This window comes from Chelmon rostratus, chromosome 18, assembly GCF_017976325.1.
Source record: "Chelmon rostratus isolate fCheRos1 chromosome 18, fCheRos1.pri, whole genome shotgun sequence".
NCBI classification, from domain to species: Eukaryota; Metazoa; Chordata; class Actinopteri; order Chaetodontiformes; family Chaetodontidae; genus Chelmon; species Chelmon rostratus.
In genome coordinates this window covers 8,887,982-8,915,576 of record NC_055675.1, presented here as the reverse complement: position 1 = coordinate 8,915,576, position 27,595 = coordinate 8,887,982, and the positions used below count along the sequence as shown (strand labels likewise).

General features: G+C 42.5%; 1 protein-coding gene across 1 annotated transcript in view; it reads left to right on the top strand.

The window, feature by feature from the left end:
- The window catches only part of LOC121622182 (MAM domain-containing glycosylphosphatidylinositol anchor protein 2-like), a 162,344-nt gene that overhangs the window by 71,263 nt on the left and 63,486 nt on the right, over positions 1–27,595 (top strand). The window contains exons 4-6 of the mRNA XM_041959068.1: positions 8,726–8,922; positions 12,506–12,644; positions 14,057–14,326. Of these exons, the coding sequence (XP_041815002.1) occupies positions 8,726–8,922; positions 12,506–12,644; positions 14,057–14,326 (606 nt within the window). The remainder of the gene's footprint in view (positions 1–8,725; positions 8,923–12,505; positions 12,645–14,056; positions 14,327–27,595) is intronic.

The window sequence follows — 27,595 nt, the reverse complement described above, 5'->3', positions numbered from 1 at the left end:
GAATGATACGATGTTGTTTGAAGAAGTCTCATGAGGAAAGAAGTTTTGAAATGGTCTAAGGCAAAATCATTTGAAGGATATTGTTTAAACAAATATCATGGAGAGCTTTGTGTGTGTGGTATTACTAAAGAAGACCAAGGAGACTAGAAATGGTTGTTTACTGATTTTTTTGGAGGGTGATAGCCTGTAACGCTTGGATGAAATGTAGCATCATACAGAATGCTCATTCAAGACACTGTAAAATGACCCTCGTTTCTCCCTTGATGTAATATGTATGTAATCTCTGATGAAACAGGATGTAGCGGTAGGACATAACGCAATGAGAGATCACTGTAAAGTGTGAGCCAATTGAATATCGGTTAAAGAAAGTATTTAAGTGATATAATGGCCAGAAGGGCAGGGATACACATAAATATATGATGTCTGTTGGCTAGATGTGATGTCTACACCTGCTGCTACAGTATGAGGTCACTGTTGGAGAATCACTGTTTGCTAGGATGTTTAAATGCCAGTTTTATGGTGTCTTTAAAGAAATGCAGCCCGTGTTCGTACATCAGACGTTACGTCAGCGGTCGAAAAAAAGCATCGGCCACCTGGAAGCCGGCCTGCTGTCCAGAGCGAGGCGGCTCAATAATGAATGACATCTTGTTATTTTCCTAGATACAACACAGTAGATGGAAGACCTCCGATGCCCAACCTATCCTTCCTAGGCCAGTAAGATCGACTTGTTGCTGTATTGATATTACATGATGATACTTCTAATACTGTTATTATAGGCATCAAGTTTAAAAAAAATGAGCCTGTGTCCTTATAAAATGCTTTCAAATCATCATTAAGGAAGGATCTCCCAACCTTGGCTGCTCTGTCCAGACCAAACAAAGGAGACGGTCATTAGGCTGAAACCAGAAAAGGACTCCATCATGTCACTGGTGCTTTGCCTCCAACTAGAATGGCGGCTTTCTAGGCGTTGTTGTTTAGATCAGTGCTCTGTGGCCTGTTTGTTTCCTAGCGAGATGAATTGGAGAGAAGATGGGCTGAGGCAGACACCACCGTCTAAGGGAGAGGATGAAGAGGAGATTCATTACTCCTCAACCCCTAACACACACAGACAAACACACACACACAGCCGAATTGGGCCTCATTATTTCCTCATCTCCATCACTGGGAGGAAGTCAGGGGTTGCAGGCTCTGCTGTGAGGCTGCTGACGTCTGCCCCTCCATTTATCACACACATTGTCCATGTGCGCACACACAAACACACACACACACAGGTTTTGTACACACATCTGCAGACACCCAGTGTTCCTGCGCAGACAGCGTAATTGGAAAAGCACTGTCACTGAGGAAGATGGAGGTGCAGCAGTCCTAAGTGGGCTGCTCCAGCTCTAAAAGCAACAGTTTAAGCAGCACAGTTAAAGTGCAGGATGACTTCATCTGGCCAGAGGGAAACATCAGCCACTCTTTGAGCTTAAATATCATCTATTTGCATAGTTTTGACTTCAAGGGAAAAAGTGCAATCAAAAGTCTATATTTAAGCTCTGGAGGTTTGTTTTTTGTACAAATAAAATGCTTTTTTAGATCCATTCTGCATATTATGTAAATCATTTTTGTTTGTTACACATTAGCAGTCAGCAGCTTGAGGGGACAAGCCCACTTTACTATACATTAGAGTATCTTCTTGCAATACTAACAAGACCATTGTCCTCTATATCCATTTATAGGCTACTCTCCAGCACGCTCTATCGTTCACTATCGCTCCATTGACTCCATTCTGCATTGCTACTTTAATTGGCAGTAATTACACTTAACCAGGCCTGATGACTGTGGCCTCAGTGAGGGAGTTAGCTGCCATTACCTTAATGCTCAATGCATATCCTATGATGGCTCAAGAAAGAGAGAGGGAGAGAGAGAGGAAGAAGAAGACTGCGTGTGTGTTTGTGTGTGTGTAAGGAGGTGGGGAAGTCAAGTAAAGAAGATTTTGTATAGAAAGAGAGAGGAAAGAAGCTTTCGCCACCCTCCCCCAGAAGAAATTTAAGTTCAAGTTAAAGCAGGAATGTGGAAATGCTTAATGAATAATTCAGGACTTGTTACACAGCACCACAGAGGCATGCCAAACAGCAGCCATGGCAGGGGTGGTGTGTTGCCCTTTACAAACCTTAACCCAACTTGTCTAAACTCCCCCCCTTGCTGTGTTCCTGGCAGGGACAGAAGAACAGCCTTTATTAAAATCCCTGGTCTCAAATGTCTGCCCCTTTACACTGTATTAAAAGCCCCCTGCAACTGAACCACTGATTAACTTTCAATTCCAAACTTCAAATATTAAAGCTTGGATTTGGAGTTATGAGTTGTAATGAGCTACTCACACACACAAAACTGCCTAACCTAATAAACCTGCAATGTTTTTATTAATGTGACAGCTTTGGATATTCATTATTGTACTATTGATGCAACTGCAACAAAAACACTGATTCATTTGTTAGTGGGTTTTTTTCTTTCTTTTTTTTTTTTTTAGAAATGGTAAATGCCAGTGACATTCAGTTCATTACAGAAGTGGCTAATTAGGTGTGTTTTCAAAAGCATGTGAACAATGTTTGCATGTTATTATCTCTCTTTTATTGCTTTCACTTTGAGCACTGAATTTTTCATCGTTGTTATTAAAAAACATGGAGTGAGTGCCTAAAACGCGTGTCATACTAGCAATCACAGGAGTGTGGGCATAGCCTCTGTAACCATAACCTCTAAATGCAAAAATCTGTATTCACCAAATCATTTCATAAAAATCCAAAAAAGAATGAAGATTAATGTTCAAGTATCCACATTTCCAAAGATGACTCATCATCTCAGTTGAATAGTTGTCATTATAATAACAATAATAAAAAATACACCTTATTTGTATAGCACATTTCATACAAGAAATGTAGCTCAAAGTGCTTTACAACAAAGACAAATGTCTCTGTTGTAAAGACGCTGCACCAAGTGCTTCTCATAAAACAGACATAAACTGAACATAAAACAGGGATAGTAAATTAATAGAAAATAAGATAGATAATAAAACTGGCTGAATAGAAGCACAACAAGTACAGCAGTACATAAGTGTGAGGCAAAGTGCAGAAGTTTCGGGCCTGTATTAGGAAGTCATAGCTAGTTTAGTGCTAAAGTAAAGACAGAAGTTTTTAGCCTTCTTTTAAAAATAATCAGCGAGCTGCTTCCCTGATGTCTGCAGGTCGTGTGTTCTGAGGTACTCTAAGGTGTAATCGACAAAGGCTGCATCCCTGAAGGCAAATAGTGAACACGGATATTAGCAATGTAGCTTGGTCCTAGTCCATTAAAGGCTTTGTATACAAGGAGGAAGCCAGAGCAGCTAAAACTGGACTCGTGCTCTCTTCTCTTGGTTAGTCTAGTTAACGGCGGAGCTGCTGAGTTTTGAATGAGCTGAAGTCTCAGTGGTTTTGTTTGGGAGGCCAGCAAATAATTTGTTACAGTAAACCTGAAATAAAGATATGAATTAGTTGGTCATAGTTTACCTGTTTCTAAGGTGGAAAAATGAAGTTTAATCCCCTCGTTGATGTGGAAGCTTTAATCTGAATGTAGGAGAACATCAAGATTTGTAACCTCACATTTAATCCAGGGAGTTCATTTCCCCAGGTAATTAAACAGCGTTTCTGTTTTTGTTTTAGGGTCGGCCAGTAGGATTTCAATTTTGTCCTGATTGAACTTCAAGAAATTATTGCACATCCATTAATTTATTGGCAAATAAATTAGTAAATTGCCAGTTAGTAATGGATAGACTCCGTGCTGCAGCATCATTTGGTTCAGCAGACATGTACAGTTGTGTATAAAGCAACATTATCAAAACATATCAAAATATGTTTATATTTACGTACTATTTTTTTCAATTACCTGAAACATATGGATTACATACAGTGATTCACATAGTGAATTAGGTGAACCATTTTCTTTTTATCTGAAGTGCCTTAATATAGTGAATTCATACAGCATTCAGATTAATTCATGTACATGTTAACAGTTCGAGGTTTGCCCTGATGTGTGTATGTCTTATGTAATGTGATGTGATATAATGCCTGTTATATTAAAGATAGATAGATATTAAATGTGGGATAACACCCATAGGTGTGTGAGATATACTGTGTAGCATAATATACGTAGCACTTTATTAAATCATTCACCAGAAAAGACCATCATATATTTAATCTCCCAGTCAGAGTAGAGGTTTGAAATTTTGGGAAACACATTTATTTGCTTCCTTGCAGAGAGTTGGATGAGAAGATCAATACTACTTCATGTCTGTGTGGTGAATATGAAGCTCCAGCCAGCACCTGGCAACAGGCTGAAACAGCTAGCTAGACTCTGCCCCCTGTTTATAAAATCTGCCTACAGGCGCTTCTCATTTGTCATTGGCTTAGTGTGTATAAAAAAAAAACAGGACAAGTTTTGTGTGTCTTTGTGAGGTTCACAGGCAAACAGCAGAGACTCCAGGAGGTCACTGCTCCAGCCCAAGAAATAGTCCCTCACTTTGGCATTTTGATCATGTGGTGAGATCCACTCAGCTCTCATTGTATAATGTGTCCAGTCACTGTTTATGTGTTTCTCAGCATAAAGATGTGTTACTCTGCCACATAATACACGGACTGAATGAGCCTCCTCCACGATTCTTTCCTGTCCCTCCTTTCATCCCCCCGACAGCACATGAAGCCGCTCGGCTTGTATCTCACGTCTGGGAGAATGATATTCAGTTTACTGAGATATCTCTGTTACACAGGCGCCATCATCAGTGTGGACTTACTGCAGAAATGGATGCGTCGTGCCCTCGCCCACCCTCAAAACACATCCATCCGCCGCCACGATCACATTTTAGTGTGAAGCAACAGCTGACACCAAATAGATGCAGCCCGCAGCAGCTAGTTATTGTGGAGTGTAGCCATGAGATAGAGGTCACTGTTGCCAGGGGGTTGAGAGATGGAGGGAAAAGAAATGTTCAGACAGTAAATTACATGCTGGATTCACATATTCCATCAGAGGCCTCTACGTGAGATGGATGTCATATATCACCAATATTGCTTATTAACCTTTCGACCCACATAAATGAAATGCATCAAAGCGCACCATTCAGCATTATATCGATATCATGTTTTATTCCCGCTGTCTTATTTGATGTAGTGTGTTTACACATTGTACACTGATGTTGAATATTGTTTGCAGTTTCCTCTTACAGCACATCAGTCCCACACATTATGCATCGCATCAGCAGTGCAAATATCTCAGACACTGTATCTCATGTGTCATCCTCACTGCCCATTATGTAAATGTCTTTATTTATCTGAGGCTTTTATTTAAAAACGGCCACCACTGATATGTTTAAAAATCACACTGACTCCACTATTTTCATGAGCCTTTGGCGGACATTTGATCTGGATGGAGAATGTCTAAAGAGCCAGAAAATAAACTCACCTCTTATTACGTGGAGGTGGCTCTACCTTTTTTTTTTTTTTTTTTTCAGGATTTGCTTCAAAACTCCAGCTCCTAAAAAAAGAGGCTTGAAGGTGAGGTCCTTCGCAGGGCAGGCTGCCAAGTAATAACTTCTCTAATCGCTTATGCCCCATGCCCATATTCCCCCCCCAAAAAAAATCCACGACAAGTCACCCTTATTTGGAATAAGTGCAGGAGACATCTGCTATACTGTATCATCACCTCATTAACCCTGACTCTCGATAGCAGTAAATTAGAAGTTTTTGCATGCTCTCGACCCTCCTTTTCCTCCTTTTGTCTGTTCCTCTCCAACCACGGCCCCTTCTCTCCCTCCTGCTGTGGCTCTCTGTCCCTCGGCGAGAAATAAAAGCAAATTGCTTATCTTTGACATAACAAGGCTGTTTTTACTCATGAAAGACTACGTGAAATGTCATTCAGGTCAGCGGCTCCCGCTGGTAATCAAGCTGGGACAGTGATTAGGTGAAATTATTCGCAGGCCTCTGTCGCTCATGGCTGACAGCCTGGGAGCCTGATAGGTATTCTCTTCCCGGGTGACTTCGGCAGATCAGGCGGACACAGTGGAAGACATCAAAGCCGTGAAAAAAAGAGAAAAAAACTGGCATTAGATTAACACCCGAGAGACAGCCCAAAAGAGGTGTGTGTGGGTCTGCACAAGGATGTTGGTTGGTGTGTGTGTGTGTGTGTCTTGGGTGTGGGTAGGTGGAGTGGGGTAATGTGTGTGAATTTTTCGCGCAGGTGTCTGCTTTTTTAGGGAGGCGGGGGTTGGGGGGACATGAAAGGAAGCAGCTAAGGTTTGATGTGATAATGAAGCTCCTTCTTTAATCTTCATCTTCTCTTTTATCCAAACCACTCACTTGTGCCTATTTGTCCAACAAATGTTTTGGTAGGCCTGTAAAGCAGTAACGTGCTGTCTGCTCTTCAGACAGGAATATCAGCATCTTCTGGTGTTGTTCGAGCCGCTCTCGCGTGAGAAGACGAAGAGATTGGTGATGAACTGAACGTTATACCCTTTTTGCTTTCTGCTTGTCTCGTGAGACCTCCTCTGACTCACACACGCAATGTGTCTGCCATCCCCCCCCCGTGTCTTAATATCAGAGAAACCCAGGGCTTTGAGGCTTGTCCTGGTTGGTGGAAGTGAGCAGCAGTGATGCTAAGGTTAGCTCGCTGGAGCGTTTAGCTGTACATGGGCAGATTTACCGGCCTGTGAACCCATAAACCTGCAATTACAAACCCTAACAACTCTGGCGCAGGCGGCCTGTACACCGCAGTTTTCCTCTGGGCTCTGGGATTTAAAGCTTCACAATCAGTCAAGCGTGACTTCAGAAGCTAATTGCACAAGAGTGACACGCACACGGGCGCGCGCACACACACACACACACAAACCATCCTTACGGGAGAAAGAGTGATGGTGGAGGTGGAATTTTTTTCAAATTTTAATCCAGTGCGTACATTTCCATATTTCCATATTTATCTCTTTGCGCTCCTAGCATACACTTCCTTTCTGCATATCATTCTGGCCCTATTAATAGCTCCTTACCTAATGCACAAACATACAGAAACACACCCTCGCACTCTTGTCACCACAAGGGGGGGGGGGGGGGGGGGACAGCCTCCTATCGAGTCCGACGTTCAAAGACACGTGTTATCCCAAGGTAGATAGGCCTGTCAATGAATCACTCCATTTCTGCCACAGTTGGTAAATTGACTGTTTGAAGCAGGAAACAGATGAGGGAGAAGCTGGGTAGAGCCAGAGATAAGATGTAGGATTCATACGCTCCCCCTCCCTCTCTATAATGAATCAGTGTATTTACTTAGAGCAATCTGCTCCTCTAAAATGGCACTGCAATCGCTCTGTCTTCTCCAGAGCGTTGTCACCCCCTCCCCTGTTTTTCCCCAACCCCCCAAAGGTAATTGCTCTTACCTGAGACACTGTAATGGATCCTGGATGAAGTATTGACCGCTGCTAGATTTTGATTAAGGGGCTGTAGGGCAGAACATGTCTTTAATGAAACTGAGGAATCAGCATTCTCTGGCCGGTGCATTGAGGCTGGATGCTGTGCACTGTGGCCCACAGGCACCTTGATTAGGACCTGATCCTCAGCAAATCCAGGGGTGGGCCACCGCTACTGAATTAAAAGCGATGAATTCATCCATTAATAATACCTAAGGCGTGTGTAGTTTTTCTCTGGGGGCTTATAATTGTTAAAGATTTGGTTATTCATTTACTGGAAGCTGCTTGCGCTCCCTCACTCACACATTCACACACCGGCTCTCTCAATCACTCAATCATCCACCTTGTTGCTCACTCGCCGATACACTAACTCACCCATTAATAAACTGATAAAGGTCAGCCTTTATCAGTTAGAATTTCAGCGCGAGGGATAACTTGCATTAGCTTCTCTCATCCTCTCCCTTTAAATTGCCTTTTTGCTCGTGTTAAAAACTGATTGCATCTCGGACGGAGATGAAAGGGAAACAGCGAGCTCCCAACGTTCTTTGAGCGTGCAAATGGACATAATCTAAAAGGGGAGTATTAGCATGCTAAAAGACACCACAGCTATGATGAACACCATTTGCCAAGGCTTAATGCGATAGCCGGGTAAGATGATTAACTTTGAATCCATTTAATCAACCACAAGCGCTTTCTCCACTAACCAACTGTCTAGCGTTGGAGTAAAACTTCCCTCAGATCTGCTGGGAAATGGGGTAGAGTAACAGATGTGTCAAATCAGAGTGCCTAAATCGGAGCGGAGGCCAGCCAAACATTATTCTTTGAAGTGACGGACATCAAACATCATTTTGTGCACAGTATTTGTCATCCTCGCTCATGTTTGAAGCTCTCAATGGAGTGCGACGTGGAACACATAGGGCTCGCTCATTGACTGGTAAGTCAATGTGCCCTTGGGCTGCATCCTATTGACTTAAGTAGTTCAAGCAGAGGGCTTCTCACCTTCTTTCACACATAAGCCTGTGCATGCTGATAGGTGCCACTCCTAATGCAATGAATTTTGACCCTTTCGGTCAGATCTTTAACCACAGCGAGGACGATTGAGGGAGATTTTGTATTTGTGTTCACTGATTTGTTTACCACAGCTGGGCAAAATGTGGTGAAATGTGCTCTGTGTTCGTCGATTGAGCCAAGATTCGTCAGTTGAACAGCTCATGGAAAAGTGTTTATTGATAGCTTCCTCCTTCCTGTGTGTGCTCTCTCTCGCAGACCTTGATGACCCGGTGGTAACGGTGCACCAGAGTATAGGAGAAGCTAAGGAACAGTTCTACTACGAGAGGACTGTGTTTCTGCGCTGTGTGGCCAATTCCAACCCGCCCGTCCGCTACAGCTGGCATCGCGGGCGGGAGGTCCTGACGCAGGGCTCGGACAAGGGAGTGGAGATCTATGAGCCGTTTTTCACTCAGGTAAGACAGAGGCAACATGATATGGACGAAAGGATCAAATCAGAGGGAAGAGCAGATGCAAAGAAAGATGTGTTGTTTCATCAGGGTAACACTTATGACTGCTATAAGTGGAATTTGGTCGTTGAGGAGTGTGTGTTGGTGCTTTATGTAGCTCTGTTACGCAGACATGCACCTTTTGCCCTTCCTTCTGCGCACTACAAAGATAGGACAAATAGGCTGATACAACCATTGTGAAACAACCATTATAAGCTTTTTGAAAGCATCGCAAAAGATGTGTTTATCAGGATCTAAATTTGCCGAAGCTCTTTCAGACAGTGCGCTCTCTTATTAAGAGACGCTTTCATGACCAGCTGCCATTGTGGCGCCCGTCTGTGTGTCAGCAAAGGAAGGGGGAAAAAAAGCAAACATTTTCTAGCAGCAGAGCAGTTTCTGATGAAACAATGCTCTCTCACTGTGAGAGGGTGTGTGTATTACAACGGTTGTTTGGAACTATGATTGCTAATTTATGTGTGTAAAGACTTGCTGGTTAATGTTTCAGTCACAATAGATTGAGAGAGCAGAGCATTTTTGCAAAAACAAAAGATTGTGTTTGATTGGTCTTATCATGTTTGATGGTCTCATTATTATTATTATTACAAGTAATCAACATTATTGCACTGTAATTCAGTATATGGAGGATGATCAGGCCTGCAAGTATGTAAATGATGACCTTCATCAACCTCTTCTGACAATGAGTAAGAAGTGTACAACACACTGTCTCCCTGCATTTTCTCAAGAGAGGTGAATAAGCCACAGTAGCTAATTAATGAATCAACACAACATCTTGTTGCAAAGGTGACATATTGCAACATGAAATACTGTAATAATAGCGTTGCTGTTTCACTTGCCTTTATGTACAGGGAGTTTTTTTGTTTCACAACCCCAACCCCCAAACCCGACACCACCCCTTGCCGTACTGTGGACAGTAAAAGTTGTGCTCATTAACCCTATGAGTAGCAATCTGAGTTTCACTAACCCAGTTTTGCATAGTTACAAGCACATGTGAGAAACTGCAGACATAGAGAGACCGGGTTCTTTGCACAGTTGGATTTTCTTTACAATTCGACATTTGAGAAGCTTTTGTTCTAGAAACAGGATCTTGTGCTGCCAACAAAGACCTGATTCAGATTGTTCTGTCACTAGTAAGGGAATTGTAGTTTTCAAATTGATTGAGCTGAATGCGATTTTCTATGTTCTATGGAGGGAATGGAAAGAGAAAGAAAGAGAAAAAGACATGCAAGAGAGGAAAAGAGGCTTAAGAAACACAGAGAGAGAGGAAAAAAGGAAGTGAAATTGATGTTTGGCCAAATGAAGAAAGATGGCTGGGAACTAATGGCGTGGGCGAAGGAGGCTGAAGAAGCTGCATAACTGGGCCTCATCAGACACTCGTCCCTTCCCCATCCTGCTCTTCATACCTCTTTTCTCCTTCTCTCGCTTCTTCATCCTGCCCTCTATTAAAGCTTTAATTGGGTTTGGAAATTTGAGCGCAACCCAAACCCGGAGATTAGCTTTGTGTGAGTCCAACCCCAAATAAATCCTGACTAAACTCCTAGTAATTTGCTCATAGAAATGACTAATAACATTATTTTTCAACAATATGTCTGAACTTGCCTGAAACATACTCAGACAATTGAGTTACAAATTCATAACTGACCAAAATCGAGCCCACGGGCTCAAGTTGAGTCCATTAGAGCGCAGCCAGGCCTTCATTTTGGCCGGGCAGATTTGTGAATTAAGTTCGTCTCTTTACCTTCCTCCCTCCATTATTCTTCATTCCAGCTTAATTCCCTAGCACCCCTTTCAGTATACCGAATGTTTTTTATATTCCCACTGATACTGTAGAAATGCAGTGGTGGCATTTCAAACTCTGTACTGAGAACACGTTCATCATTAAGTGAGGCCCAGAGCTGTGCTTTTATTGTAGAAGCCCTGTCCTCTCCGCTGCCTCTTACTTTCTCCTCCACCTCTCGCTCTCCATAATTTTCCCCGCAAAGTGCCAGAGAATAGCACAATTATCGAAGGTATAATGGAGCCATTTCTCATCTCTCGTCAGATTCTCTTCACCTCTTTATAGTCATCGTATGTCTTGATATTTATGATGTTTTCTTGCGGTGCGATGTTCTGTTTGAGCATGTTGTCTAGATCTTGAGGAGGTAACCATTTAAAGTCCCAGTTAGCAACAAATTGCTCATCACCCCACTGAGACACGCATCACATTTATATTAGTAATGACATCTTTCCACAGCTCTTTTTTCAGCTTCCTCACTCATTTTCTTGGCCCCCCCCATGTAGTCAACACATCTTCCTGCTGCTAGCGTGAAAATGCCGTCCTTTCCATCTTTACCACCGTTCATTTTATATTCCTCAAGCTGGTTTTGAATCTGTGTTCCCAAAGTCGAGCATTCGATCCCTCAAATGAGACATCAAAACAAAACTGGAGAAACACAGTAACGCTTTATTTGAAGGGGTGTGCATGAGACTGATATGACACAACATGTTTATGACAGTTGTCATGTTATGGTTCTGACGGGGTCATATCGCTCTTATGCACACCCCCTCAAATAAAGTGGTACCAAAAGTGTTTTTTTCACCCGACAGTGACGATGCACTTCTCCAAAATTTCTTTGCCCTTTACAGACAGCCATAAGTCCCACTCCTGAAGCTCTTGTATACTTTAGCGTTCAATCTTTCCATCAATATGGCCATCAATCCCCGAGTCCAATTCATTTTAATGTGTTTGTCCTTTCCATTCCTTTCTCTGCCCCCTGCATTTTCTAAATAGATTTTCCTTCCAATCTGCCCCCCCCCTGCTGTGAGTAAAGCTTGCACTCCGAATGCCGCGGACCTCATCTCCTGATATCTGCTCCCGAGCAGAGACAGCGACGGAGAGAGAAAGGAAGTGAAGTGTTGGTTGCGTGGCTAATCTAATAAAATTAAGTTATCCATGAGCCTCGCTGCATATGAAAAGGGTTGATAGACGTGAGTGATTGTCATGTTGTGTAGACTGGCGCAGCGTGGGGCTGACTCATGTTTCAATCTGCCGCCTCCCCCTCCAACCCAACGCCCACACAGTGGAGTCAGGCAGATCAAACGTTCACATCCTCATCCTCATCGCAGCCTCCTGGGCGGGGCTCACGGTCGACGGGCCCTCTGATAACAAACACGCACTCTCAGTGAGATTCCTCTGGAGGCATCCCCTACCAGCCCCTCATATCTCTGTAGCCCAATGGTGAAAATACTGCAGTGCCATTGACTGAAGAGTAGTCTGCTTAATGATATTGAACAGGTTGAAACATTAATTTCCTTGAAAAATGCCAGCATCTTTTTTCAGAGTGATTTTACAGTAATATTCTTGACCTCGGCTACCTTTTCTTTTCATTTTTGGCTTCATTAAAACTGTATGCATATTCATCTCTTTGACCTTTCTTTGGAGCTGTTTGGCCTTTGTCATCTCCTTCCCAGTACCTACGTTTTTGCATTTCTTTTACTTGATTATGTTGATATTTTTGCACACATTTGCATACCAGTGTTGGTTTGGTCTGAGCTGCAGGGGGAAACGAAGATTTTGAAGCTGAAGAACCTCCGTCCTCAGGACTACGCAAACTACAGCTGCATCGCCTCTGTCAGAAATGTGTGTGGGATCCCTGACCGCAGCGTTATCTTCAGACTCACCAATAAGACAGGTACTTTAAGACTCTTGTCTTTTCTGCATGACCTGCTGACTCTACGTAATCACATTTAATATGTCTTGTCTTGTATTATCATAATCAGTCGATCGAAATCCAACTTTTAAATCATCTTTATAATAGGGCATTCACGACTGCTGTATTTTAGGAGCCATTAAGTACTCCCAAAAAGCAGTCAAGTAGTCAATTAACTGCAAAAGATATGTTATATTTTTCCATCCAACAGTATTCATCAATTCTCGTCAGAAAGGTCTCAAATACAGCATTAAAGTGTTAACTAATTGACCCGGACGTAGGTGAAGTAGCAGAGTGCTCGATTGACTCTGAGAGGCTATTGACAAATGATCCTGGATCTGATTGGACTAAACCTCCAGCCAGCTTGTAAGAACTGGAGACACTGTTTGACTCCAGTAACAAAGCGGCTGCTGTCTTGCAGGAATAGTGGGAGTCTTTCCTTCTCTAAATATTTTACACTGAGTTTATTCAACATGGCATAATGTAGAAAATCGTTGTCCCAACAAACATGTCTGCCCTGTGAAGTATTTACATGCTGTTGATTGTAGTAGAGCGTTAAAATCACGCATCACAGCTTTGACTTGTCAACAGCAACCCACAGCGCCCCCAGATATCTGCTGTAGATACATTGCACTGCTTTATTACTGTACCACAGATGAACAAATAATCTACAACTATGCACAGTGTTGACTAGTGGCTTAGACAGTTGACTACTCTGTGAAAACCCTACTATATACTTTTTATAGAGAATTTTATAAGTTGGAACTGTGCTCAAGGCTAAATCCATCTCTATTCATCCATTCCATCCATCCATTTGATGTGTTTGGGATGAGCTTCAAGGATCCAAAGGCTTATTGGGAGTCAGCACCTCAACATCTGGTAGCACTCTGGGTTTCCATTTAAGGATAAAGAATGGAGCTTTGTGTTATTGCACTGTTCAGATTTCTGTGTTTTATCGTGCAAAGGGTCTGAAATGTCCCAGTTCACATGAACTACACACAGACAGAAAAATATATACACACAGGCGCTCATTCCTCACATGGATTTATACACATCCATCCCCCCACATACACACACAGACATCAGCATGTACTGTAATATGCACCTACACACTATCTACTATGAATGAAGTCTGTGCAGATTCTGAGTTCTACTTTGTTCACACTGACCACACGAGTGAATAAAGCAGCTTAAACTAAGAGTTGACATATTCCCTGATTGATTTCAACTTCCTCTGACCCTCAGTTTAAAAAAAAAATCTTCCTTTCAGTGTCTAAGTAAATGTTGGACAGATATGGAGACAGACAGAAGAAGTGGCGCGCCCTCTCTTAACTGACATATCCTGCAACTGTCATAACAATCTTTCTGAGACTCTGCACGCTCTTCCTCCACAGCCTCCCCGTCCATCAAGCTGCTGGTGGAGGATCCTATCGTGGTGAATCCGGGCCAGACGGTATCTTTGGTGTGCATCACCACAGGTGGAGAGCCGCCCCCGACCCTCACCTGGGTCAGCAGTAATGACAGCCTGCCACTAAGGAGCGTGGTGAAGGGGGGCACGCTCACACTTCCAGCCATCACCTCAGATGAGGCGGGGGTCTACAGCTGCGTGGCCAGCAACAACGTGGGAAACCCGGCCAAGAAGTCCACCACCATTGTGGTGCGAGGTGAGGAGGCATGACTGCATGACCTGTTATATGGAGCCCCAAAGTGTTCAGTATTACATAAATAAGGTTGACATTTTGAAATAAATTAACATTAATAAAGTGAGTAAAATATAACAAATAAATTGTGAATTAAATTGGTAAATTATTAAAACAGTAAAGTTGTCACTAGTGCTCGACCTATCACTTTAAGAAGCTCAGCAACTGTCGGCTAACTTGCTAGCTCCCGTTAGCTGCATCAACCAGACAGGAAGTGCTTCTCTTCACAGAGTTATGTGTCTTTCTCTGAGAACATTTATACAATCAAAATGCTGCCAATGTACCACCAAGTGCATCACCTAGTCTGCTGCTAGCATCAACGCTTCACTTTGATGATGAATAATAATCTAAGATCACAAACCATCCCAGCTAATTAGCTGCTAGCTACGATAGTGTTAAGCTAAGTAAAAGAAGAGGTTAGATACAATGTCTGTGTGCTGTGTTTACTTACAGCAGCGAGGTATTAATGATTCAGAATTACTGTGACGTTGCTGCTCTTGCTAACAGGTGCTAGCTGTCCGAGTTCCGTCAGCAGGTGTTGTAAGGTTACGGCCTGTTACTATGAAAGAAGACGGATGAAATATCATATCAAAAAAATTAATTAACTGTTTGAAATTTCTTAATTTATTCCTAAATGAATTGTGATATAGCAATGTATATACTTTATTGATTGATATGATTATTTCAGGTTTATATAAATTCATATTTAAGCAAAAAGTTTAAAAAATCAATTAAAATACACTGATTGAAATAGTGCTTAACACCAGTTTATCAAGAGCAGTGGGCCGAGGGCCATCGCTGCCTGTTTGGCCAATTATCAGGGAAATTGTTTTTCCAAGCTGCTCGTCACCTGAGTGGCACAGGAGGTAGAAGAGCATCTGATCTTGCTGTAGCTCATTACAGAAATAAGCCCTATCAAAGCACCATTTTTTTGCATGCTTCACATATTGACAGTTCTCTGTTAACGTGGATACACAGAAGGTGAAGTGCACTTATTACCAGGCACGTGATATGTACAGTAAAAGGCCAAACAACTGTTTGAAGGTTAATACTCAAGACAGGCAATTTTACCATCTACAAAGAAAAAAGCTGTTTTATGCGACCTGCACAGATGCGACATGAGGCACGGGGAAATCGACTTTCATACTCTTAAATCGAGTGCTATTACTAAACCCGAGGATTAAGGGTGGCGGGTGTGTGACTCGGCTTTCATCAGTGACATAACAGACGATCCCAACACCCTCACTGTGAATCTGCAGGAAACTCTTGCAGGTGAATGAAAAGACGCATTAATTAGTGGAAGCCTGACAAACAAAACAGCATTCATGGGATGATCCAAATGTGAATTTTAACTTTGCAGAGAACATCACACACGCAAATGGGACACATTTGAATCTGAGTTTAGCAGATTGGCTCAGAAAGTTTTTCAAAGAGTTTCCTCCTTTCATCTCAGAGATTATGCCACAGCTCCATCATCAGGTTGCCTCGGTGCTCAGCCTGTTTGGAAGCATTTATTTATGCAGCCATATGCTCCCTGGGATGAAAATCAAATCATCAACAAATCATTTCTGATGGCCCCCCTGACAGATAAACCCCTTCTCTGTTTTGTGAAAGTGCCCATATAGCCGAGGACTTAAGAATCGAGAGGCTTACATCAAAGAGAAGGTGTCAGGTGTGGCAGCAAATACGTCAGAGCACGCTCAATGCAGGCAATCGCTGCAATAAATATCACACTCTTATTGATGTTCCACATGTCTGGAGCTGACAGTGGTTCTCGTATTGGATTTGGTAAAATATCGGAAAAAAGGAAATTCACCAGACATGATGTTTGAATACACATACATTGACGTGTCCCATTTAAGGCTGCAGAGCATTTTCTCTACTTGTTAAAAGTTAAACAGGAACGATTATGTATTATTCTGCTTCACTAAATGCCATACAGGGTCCATAGCCATTAGTGCAGTGCTGCATGAAAAACAAGAATTCAGTTCAGAAGCAGGCTGCTACTATTTGGCTCCATCATTCCAAATACCAAAATCTAAGTCAACATATTGGTTCCCAAACGTTGCCCTAATCAAATAATTGTTAACCCATTTGTGTAAGGATGCATCTGTCGGTTAAATTTCTGCAAACACGAGTTATCACATCCTTCTTGCTTCACGATAAACACTGTAACCCTGTATATTGTCCTAAGGCCTAAAAGCCTTCACTGACATCAGTGAGACTCACTAATTTACTTTAGATGTTTAAAGAAAAGGCAATCAGACAGGGTGTAATGATAATAATTAACTTACAGGTCACTCATTTTGAAGTGTGAATTAGGGATGAAACCAAAGAAATCTAGGCACTCTAAAGCTAAATGCAGAGATGCTGAAATGACATAATTAATCAATCAACAAAGCAAATGAAGGATCATTAAAAACAGAAAATATATAGGGAAAATTCTCATGAGATTGATGAACAGTCAGTGCAGTTGTAAGATCAATAGTTAATTGTTGGTAGTCACTTAAGAACAGAACGAGGGGGTATAAATGACGTCTAATCAACAGAAAAACTCACGAGTGCAAATTTTAGATCGACATACTTAAATGACAATTTAGCTTGGACATTGACAGAATTGATTATCAAAGCAAAGGCAATTACAATGGGAGACAGACTTGAATGACATCACTGCTGTCAAAATGAATTTGGACCAAGCCCTATCAATCCTATATAAGCTATAAATTGTGGGACAGGCTTCAGCATGTTATCACACATCTCAGCATGACATCAGGATTGCTCTCCTGGGGCTGATGAGCTGTCACTGACGCAAATGCAATTTTGGGATCAACATGTGCCAGATGACGAGGGTGGGAGGTACTTCAGTAGACGACGTTTATGGAAATACATCATGGATTTGTAATGTTCCCAGATAATTTGCTGAATGTTAAGCAGTGCAGCAGCCATGAAAACTGGAGTGGAATGATGGAAACACACAGCGCTATATGCCCGACATACTAATGGTTATGGACTTGTTTACATGCCAATCTGAATAGTCTACATATTAATTGTACTGTGCTCGGCAGATGGCTTTTCAAAACCAAACCATGTCCGAGATGCAGCCCTTTTTTCCATTGTTTGCTCATGCTTTTGCAACTGATCCCTCCTCACCACTGTTACCAAGTGTCATGCTGCATGCAACATCTCTCTATATTAAGGGGGCTGGGTGGGTGGCTTAGGATGGGGATGTGCTAAATTTCAATGTTTAGCAGGAAATTTCCATCACCATAGATATCTTTAGATATGTGTATTTAGAAACAAAGTGATGTTTACCTTCTTTGATTTTAACTTCTCTCCACATTCTGTTATTTTTGTCTAAGCCCAACATAAAAAGACAGTGTAAAAAAAGCAGGCAGACTGCTGAGGCATAACTAAACTAATATTTTGGAAGTTGCAAGACAGAACTGAAAATTTCAAGGATCTAGTTTAAAAGATACCTTTAATTTCTAACTTTTTTAAATATGTATGACCCACATTAGAGTGACACAGTTGAAGAATTAACTTCCTCTTTAGTCTATAGTCTAGTCTTTATTTTATATTAGCCGATATATCAACCCGACTTATTCTGATGGTGGACTTTTGTGTGTCAGTCTGTGCAGACTTGCTGTCAGGATTCACAGAGTGTTATATAGTCTATAGTATATATTGTGAAAGAAAAAATGGAAACGGAGTGAATAAGGTGAGGTTGAAGTGCCCAGACTGGATTTGAATTATCTTCAAATTCTATTGAAATGCCACAAGAAACACTTTGTCTCTACAGTAGATAATGCAGCATATACAGTGCAGTCATGTCCTCTCCTTCCTAACACTGTTCCATCGTGACTGAATTATAATCTACCTGTGCAGAAACTCAGACACTGAGCTTTGTTCTCCTGTACATCTCACATGTTGCTGCTTCTCCAGTTGGCCACGTTTTTAATGAAAATTATTGTCACATTCACAGGCGAATATTGTATTTCTTTTAATTGTGTTTGACAAAACATACAGTACAGTCGCTCCGCTGGCAACTTTTTACTGACGTGATACTTTGAAGTGAGGAGAAAAGGAAAATTGAAAGAGGATAAGCCAGGCTTGAGGCTAGAGCGCAGGCAGACCTTTAGTGCCTCTATTTTTTTTTTGTGCGTGCGTGTGTGTGTGTGTGTGTGTGTGTGTGTGTGTGTGTGCAAGTCAGACAGGCAACAGAAAGACAGAACACACATTATTACATTTTCACATATATTCTTATGCTTTTAGTTTTTAGAGTAACTCAACTGTAAACTACAAACAGTCTTTGATAGTTCAAAATCAAAAACACAGATGTGCTCTGCCAATTGCTAATGCATGTGTTTATATTTGACCATGGAAAGTTTGGACGTATATGCACTTTGGGAGAAATGCCGTTTCTGTGCATGTGTGTGTAGTACGCATTGATATTCATGTGCATAATACTGCACATGTACATGAAATATCAATTGGTTCGGTTGTGCTACACGGTGTTCATTTTGAGTGTTTTGCAGGGTCACCCTGTGGCCTCATCGCTGCCGATCTCAGCTTGTTCACCCTGCTCTCCAGTCCTTGAGAAGCCCTCTCAAACTGCTGTTGCCAAAGGGGGCAGTGTGTGTGAAAACACACATCTCTCCCCAGCAGATGGTAGTTTCTCTGGCCATACTGTCCCACCAGCCAGACTGCCTTCCAGGGCTTGGCCGTCTCCACAGCTAGCCCAGCAGGCTACTGGCATCACATCACCCTGCTGACAAGATCCTTTTGTGGATTAAGGGCCCGCAACACGTCTTCAAATGCAGGTCAATACCCTGCTTTCCCCTGACCATTTAAGTCCACTCTGTCCTCCACAAACACACCAGTCGGGGAAATATCTGCTGCGACAATGCAAAGATACTCTGCGCTGGTTGTTTCTTCCTTTCTTCTGTTGGGTATCAGATATGAGTCGGCAGCTCTCAAATGGAGAGTTGGTGAATTGAGACAGAGCTGTCTGTAGATGGTGTTGAAATGGGCAGCCGGCCTGTTTTCGTGTCTCCCAGCGCACAGACGATCTGACTCTTGTGCATGTGCTTCCCGTCTTTTTGCTAAAGCAATGTGTTTTCCCTCTGTGTGATGTAGAGAAACGAGCATTGCAGTAGCTATCAAAAAGACTCAAAATCAAACGCAGCTGCGTTGTCGTCGGATTTTCTCAACCGTTCCTCCAGGAGTTCCTGACAAATTCAGGTGTGACGCTTTTACACCGAAGACATCCATCACTCCGACCTGCTAATGTAGGCGCGACCAACTCCGCACACCCACAAGCGTGCACACACTCAAGCATAAACACAAAGTCAAACACAGTCGCTGCATCCACATGTTGTAACGCTGATTGGAAGCTTGCTGTTATTTATAGAGAAGCAAAAATGCAATCTTTTTCAGTGTGAGCTCCCCACTGTTTATATTTAGACTGTTTGGTGTGGAGAAAACAATCATGACATGCCTTGTAAAAACCTGGCTGTCAGCATGTGAATCAACATGTGAATGACCCTTATCAAATTTGCTTTGGAATAAATTCTGGTCGAAAGCTGAATATATTTCCATTCATGAATGCCAGATTTAATGGCTGGATGGCCAGAACTGGCACTGACAGGCCGGTCTCTTGGGCTACGGCCCTAAGGACTGTCTGTCTGTCTGTCTGCCTGTCTGTGTGTGTGTGTGTGTGTGTATTTATATGTATACGGGTGTGCCTGTATATGTGCATGTGCCTGTTTTGTTTGTGCATTCAGCGCCTGTGTGTGCATGTGAATGTTTTTCAACATAAATTATTGCCGGAGGTCAGCCTGAAGGTTGAGAGCAGCATTTAGGACCCATTCCCCACCAAAGATGTGAGTGGGTGGTCATGCTATTGTAAAGGTGCTGATGCATGGGGCTAATGTGAAGATGCATGGAGTGAGAATTAAAGGTGTTTTGGACACACGAATGTGTGTATGCCAGCGCGTGTGAATGCCTTGTGTTTTGAACCATGCTAATGCCTGTTGTCCTTTTTTGTGTTTAACCTTGAGCAGAGCAGATGAGGCAGAGGAGAGTGGCAGTTAGAGAGACATCCATCTGGCTCTGAGAGATGAGTACGGCTTCACATGCTGATATTCTCTGCAAGAAAGAATGGAGAGCACAGTGCGATGCCTGCTGAGAGACAGACAGACAGGCCTGACTGAAAAATGAGATGGACTGATGGAAAGACAGGAGGATAATGATTCAGAGTGAGAGCGGAGTGAGACACGTCTTTCTTCTCTGCCAGACAAAGGCAGGGAGAATGCACTGGAGAGAGCTGGGGGGGGAGGGAGCACATTCAAACATCTTTTCTCTTGCAGTGTCACTGCATTTGTGTGTGCACATAAGTGGTGCCATTGTGTCTTTGTCATTATGAGCCTACGTACGTGCGTGTCATAGTCAGTATGTGAGGGCTGTGTGTACTTTTGCCCTGCTAAGAAGCTCCCCAGAGGTGGTATTGTAATCCTGCCGTGTGACATGAGTGCTCTGTAGAAGAAGGCCTCAACCAGGGCTTTTCTCTTTGTGTGATTATCTGCGCTTTTCATGTACAGGCCACCCATTATTCCCACAGGCTATTAAAGCTATGGAGAATCGTACAGGCTTGCTGCAGGCAAAATCACCGCAGTTTGTGGTAAAAAAAAAAAAAAGAGGAACACAGGAGCACTGTAAAATGTAGAGTAATGATCCAAAAGAATGCCTTAAACATCCACCACATTACCATTGAACTGCATGCATTCTCTCAGACATGTCATGCAAATGTAAGCACAAGCACAACCTGTATTTCTTCTCTTGATATCACCATGAAGAAAGTAGCTCCTGTAAGTGTCCCTACACTGGTTGTTTTACTCCTTGTGCGTGTTGCCACAGTCAAGGTTCAATGACAGGAAGCTCTGATGCTGATAAAAGGAAACCAGCTTCCAAAATCCATCAATAATTCATGCAGAATTTGTTTGTGCGTATGTTGACTTGTGTTTTATGCCCCAGTGCCTGTGATACTGGCAGTGTTTTTCAAAATAACGCTGGATTTTCTACACCGGTGCCTGAGATGTGATTATATTTTGCTTATTGTGCTGATGATTCCTTGCTTGAGCTGGCACCTAATGAACAAAAATGGAACATTGTGCTTCATAAAGGTTAGCATGAAAGCTCAGTCGTCGACCTTTTTCCAGAGCTTTCAACCATACATCAGTTGCTCGGTTGCAGGGGTGTAAAGGCTAACCAATGCATATCAGAAAAACAACACAAGACTCATCTCGCATGGCTGTAATGCCACAGATCCGACCCAAATTCTGCCTGTGCACTCATGTGTCTCACTCGCGTGTGTTGTGAGTGATCCGTCCCTCTTCTGTTGACATGCTGTTAAACATGCAGTTGTGTCATATCTGCCAGTGGTGCCATAAACCCTACTGCACATGTAAGAGGATGGCAGTAAAGCTACAAAGAGGAGCAGGTAACACAAAGTGAGTAAAGCTAGCAGTAAAGCTAACCCCTAAAATATTGATGAGCCATAACTCATTTTGTCAGTCGAATCGCTGCACTTTTTATAGCTGTGTCATTGCACATACAGCAAGGCAGGATAACAGAAACTTTTACAAACCTAGTCTCGTCTCAAAGTCACTTAAGTACAAAATTAACTGCAGTGGAAATAGAGAAGTGCGATGGAGACAGAGGGCTGAGCAGCTTCTTTCCGTTCGCTGCCCTAATGCTCTCAGCTCCTGAATGTTAGCGAAGTCATATAAATTATGTTTGAACCAGATGCAAAGCTCCACTTCCTCTGCTGCCATCTATTGTGGGCCCGGCTGTGACTGACGGTGCTTTCAAGAGGCATGCAAGGAAAGCTTTGTGGTGCGCTAGGATTTCATTTTTTATTCATGTTTTTATTTCTTTGACGACATGAAAATCTGATGTTGATGATGGCCAGGGCACTCACTGAAAGCTGAATCCTGCAGGTCAGACCTGAGCGTTGACACGTCGTGTACAATTCTGATTTAGGCACAGCCTTAATTAGCAGCTACTGGCACTTCCAGCTCGCCCCTGATCCACAGCAGTTATCCACAGCATCACTGCCCATGTTTACGACTGCTGGTGTTTCAGAAAACATGCTTTTCTGGAGTGTTTAGTGTTTGGGGGAAAAAAAGCCCTAATAAATAATTTATTTGTATTGGTTCATCTTAAAATATTTGAATTTGAATTCATTACAGTTAGATTATGAAGTTTTTGTTGTATATTGTGGATGCGTATCTAAATGCCAAATTGTCCTCTACTCAGTTGTCATGGAGATGATAAATGGAAGTTTGTCCATCCTCAGAAACGTAGATTATTGTTTATTACAGGCCTACTGTCATGCAGTGCACATGTGTCCTGAAATTGTGTTCACCCTCCTGTACATACAGCGTGACATGCAGATTCACTAATTCCCGCCGTACACACGCATACCTTTGTAAGATATTAACGATGTTGTGGAAGCTGTGTAGCAGTAGTCAGAGACAGTGTTTCCCTCCAGAGTAAATGGGAAAGCTCTGTTTCCAAGCGGAGCCCTCCTTAAAGATTCATGTGACTTTTGCCATGAATTGGTTATCAGGAACGGGGAAGGACGAGTGACAGCGCACCATCACCCGACAAAGCCTCCCAACTCTGCACTTCTCACCTCGCACAGTCACCACAGTCCCTTTTAAAACACCTCCAATTTTAGATTCTCTCCCATGCATGAGGGGACAAGCACCATTTTAGTCACTGCAGCTGTCCGGCAAAATTTACTACAACCAAGGGAAGTAATGCTCACTTATCTCTCTTGTACGCCAATGTAGTCGATTTACAGGAATGCCTACTTGCTATTCAATATTTATGGTCAGATAAAATTGCAGGAAAGGAGGTTTGAATGTGGAGGAGGCGGGGAGGGAACCAATTCTGAAATATGCATGAGTGCTCATATGCGGCACTGGCTATTTTGACGTGCACTGCAGCTCCGAGCGGAAATGAGGGAAGGCTGAGTCACCTCGAGTCTGGGAGAAATGGGGAAGGAAAAAGTGACCGTCAAGATGTAATCAGACATCTCTACTCAGGTTAAACTAGTAGTTAAGATCTGTGGTTTCGGAATCTAGATCTAAATCTGTGCGCGAGTGATGAGGGCATCACAACATTAAACACGGAGCGAAAGAGGTGGTTGCAGATATCCAGACGCTGTGATGTTTGGTTTAATGAAAATAAAATTGATGTTAGCTTTGATGCTTGGTGGTGACATGTTCTGATCAGTATGATAATATAGCAAGTCTCCTTGGTGTGCTGGTATTATCATAGATATTAAAAAGTGGCGTGTGAGCAGCCAGGTCAGGGTGGACTGTAATCTCGTCTTCTCTTGTGTAAGCGATCAGTCCAGAACTTGTTAATCATAAATATGGAAGTAGGTGGAGAATACCTCGTTTCTTTTTTATGCTGTGGTGTAATGTTTTCGTTCCTTTTCAAGCATTTCATAGGTAAACCATATTACCTTATACCATTACTCATAAATGGGAGCAATGGAAGGCTCACAGCAGACTCTGAGGTTCATACGTGTTCAGTGACAACTTACCTTGATTCTCTTGGTGTCGCCTGAGAAAAACACTGTGCCCTGTTTTCACCACTTCACTGAGGTCTCAACCTGGCCGCTCAGTCATCGGTTTGATTTAAGGCGATGAAGTGGATACAGAACAGTTGGAAAGGGTCGAAAGGAAAAGGCAAATTGTGTAACACATCTGAGTCCGGCGTGTTCACTCACCCACTGTGACGGCGTGTCCAGCCATCCCATCCCAAGTGCACTCGGTCCACCTTGCATAGCGATAGGATCGCAGGGGCTGTGGGGCACTTAAGAGTTTGATTCATCACATCCTGTGGTCGGTGCAGTGTATCTACACAGCGCCAGAATTTCATTTGGTCCGATTTTGTTCATGAGCCCAGCTTGGTGTTTTCTGCAGATAGCGTTGGCGTGTTGTTACATAAAGTGCACGTTAATATTTGCCTCTGAAGCAAATTTTAAAATTCATACCTACTTGGAACAGCGGCCTCCCTAATGAGCAAATGTATGCTGTGGTTACAGTTTAGTTACAGTTTAGAAGACGGGTTGAGATGTATCAGTCATGGATAGTGAGTGGATAACTAATAACAGATAGCTCACTTGTAGAAATGCCACTTTGCATGTATGAGTTGATTGTAAATTCAGTTTATTTATTAAGAGGAGTTCCCAAAGAGCTAAAACTGTGAGGAACTAAACTAAATAGAGCTGCAGACATTATCTGCTGATTTTAGAAGCCTAGTGGTTCAGCCTTCTTTCTTTGTCTCGCTTCATCTTAATTGAGACTCTTCAGCTAAGTAGCAGGAGGTTGTTTAAAGCTGCTGACCAGTTTCTTCTAAAAGTAGGCCGACCAGTCATCCATATTTATAGTATATACATGCAGTAGTTGCTTTGAACCATTGTAATCATGCACTCAATGGTACGAGATTCTGTAATGATACGGTCACATAAACCATTTACACATATATACTGTACCCAGGGCTGTCAACAGACTTGGGCTGGGGCCTGGGGACAAGAGACCATCATAGGGCCCCCAACTCTAGCCCTAATTCTCTGGCTTCTTGTCCCACTTTTAAAAACCATAATTTTTTCTTGTTCACCTCTATGATCTTCCTCTCTTTTTCTTTTTTCTTTTCTTTTCTGCGCACCCGGCTTATGACGACTCGCCATGTTCAGAGTTTATAACAATGACAGATTTACGTAAATTTCCCGCTTCAGGGCACGTATGTAGCGTAGCCTTAAGTGCGCCAGAGCGGGGTCAAACCATTCTCTGCTAAGATGGGGGGTAGGGGGGTTGTGCAAAAAAAGGAAAATATATATAATTGAAATATTTAATATGTAAAAGTTTTTAAGTATATGTTGAGTAGAAAATAATATTTAATTCATCAGGCAATGATTTAATTAAAAAGAAATATGTGAATGTTAAGTAAAATAAATTAAGGGTCATTTAGGGGCCCCTATGGTCCTGAGGCCCAGGACAACATACCCGGTTGCCCCCCCCTGTCGACGGGCTTGACTGTACCTGTCATCAAAGAAGAACTAAGTGCTGTGGGAAACTATTTATTCAACGTTCCACGACCAACTTTTTTTTTTTCAGAGTGCCAACAGTTGCACGTTTAGCCGGCGAACAATCCCTGTGTGGGTATTCAGAACATTTACCGCAGAGAGAAATAACTATGAGGAGCAACTGAGGAGAATGACTTGTGTTCGTTGGTCTGACAGACAACCTCATGAACAAGATTAAACCTGGCCTTAGCAGTGAAGTAGAGCCGGGTGGGGGATTGTTGTTATAAGTGCCTGGCTGTGTTAGAGTTTCTTAAGTTGAGAGAAGAATGTACTTGAGCCGCAGGAATGTAAAAAGAGGAAGAGGCAGTTAATCCAAATGTTTATCCGCTGTCACCTGTGACAGCACAATGGCTCACACAGATGTGTGGAAATACGTGTGTGTGTGTGCGTGTGTGAGATAATGCTTTCTTAAGAAGCAGCTACCAACTCTGCTGAGCATGTCGCTGAGACACAAAAGCCTTTTCAAACTGTCAAGATACAACCACAACTCAGTCTCGGGGTGTTTTCACTGTCTGACATGATGATCGAAGGACGTCTTTATTAGATAGATACTGTATGCTCACTTAAATGGCTTCCACCGTGGACTTGGTAGTGTCTCATTAACCTTATACCATGTGCGTTGGCTTAAAGGAAATTGAATCTCTGCACGTATGTAGTTGCAATACACTGTGATGTACAGCTGGGCCCAAATGGGAAGTGAACGTGGGTTGCAGGTAATGCTTTGTATTATCTTCATATCCATAAAGGTCACAGATATATGCTGCACACAATATCCTGCTAATTGCCACGCTTTTCCATGCCGGTACCACTGAATTATACACAACATCACTGATCGGCCGTGCCTCGCAGAATAAGAAAATGGAATACGGGAACGAATGCTCGCTGATGTTGTTGGGAGAATTTGCGAGAGCGCTGACGTGATTGTAATATTTGTATCTGACACGCGTCAGACACAGGATTCTCTGCCTGCCGACACTGATTTCAAACGCGAGGAGGAAGATCATGTCAAGGAGGCGCGTGTCACTCGTCTCTCCCCTCAATGTGCAGCGCGCAGGCATCACAGTGTTTTGCACATTCAATTTCCTGTATTTAAATCTGACACGCAGGTTTTGTTTTCGTTTTCCCTTTACCAAACTGAATATGATAATGTCACTTGGGAATTGGTAGATGAAAAGATTTCCATGGTGCCGTCAGCTTTTTTTATTTTTTTTGCTGAGGAGATGAATTGAACAGTAGGCGCAGGGTTTGGAACCAATACAGCATGCATTATAATGAAATCATCTTCTTTTTTCCGTTCAGAGGAGCTACGCTTTGAAAATGGAGTTTGCAAACCAAATTGGATTAGAAATGGTGGATATTTTGTTAGGTATTTCTCAAATTTCACAGTGTGTGTGTTTGAATGTGTGTGTGTGTGTGTGTGTGTGTATGAACCTGCTTGAATGCTGTAGGATTCTTCAGTCCGTAGCTATCAATATTAATGTTGCTTCAAAGCTTTAGTCTTCAAAACAAACACATGATTCTGCTTTATCTGTTAAGCTCTCTGTTTGACCCTTTTTTGGCATCAACAGCTAAACTTTCAGTTGTTTTTTTAGACGAACCGTTAGAGTTGTCAAATCCGTGTCTGTCGGTTTAATAACCCCTTTATGATTTCACTATCCTGGTACTGGATAGTGGCACATCTCGATGAGCAAGACATACATTTTGCTCACAGTGCTACGCTCAGGTCAGTGATACTAGCTGGCTGTGACACAGTCCAGTCTTTCTATGCATTTGAACAGTGTTTGAAGTGTGCAAAGGCTGAACAGGTACATGGTCACCAGTGCATGAGGTGGAGATGCATAACAGCGATTTACAGCCCAAAGTGTGGATACTGAGAAAAACACTGAAAAAAATCTATGTAAAAAATCCATGAAATCCTGTCGTTGGCATTACATCTCAGAAATCGCATCAATAAGACAAGCAGAGCCGTAACCTTCAGTAAGTGTTTGTTCCAGCGGCATGTTGCAGGCTTGCAAAATGAGCAAGTGCAGTGTGCAAATGTAATTCTAGTTCTCATCAGATGGATTATCTCT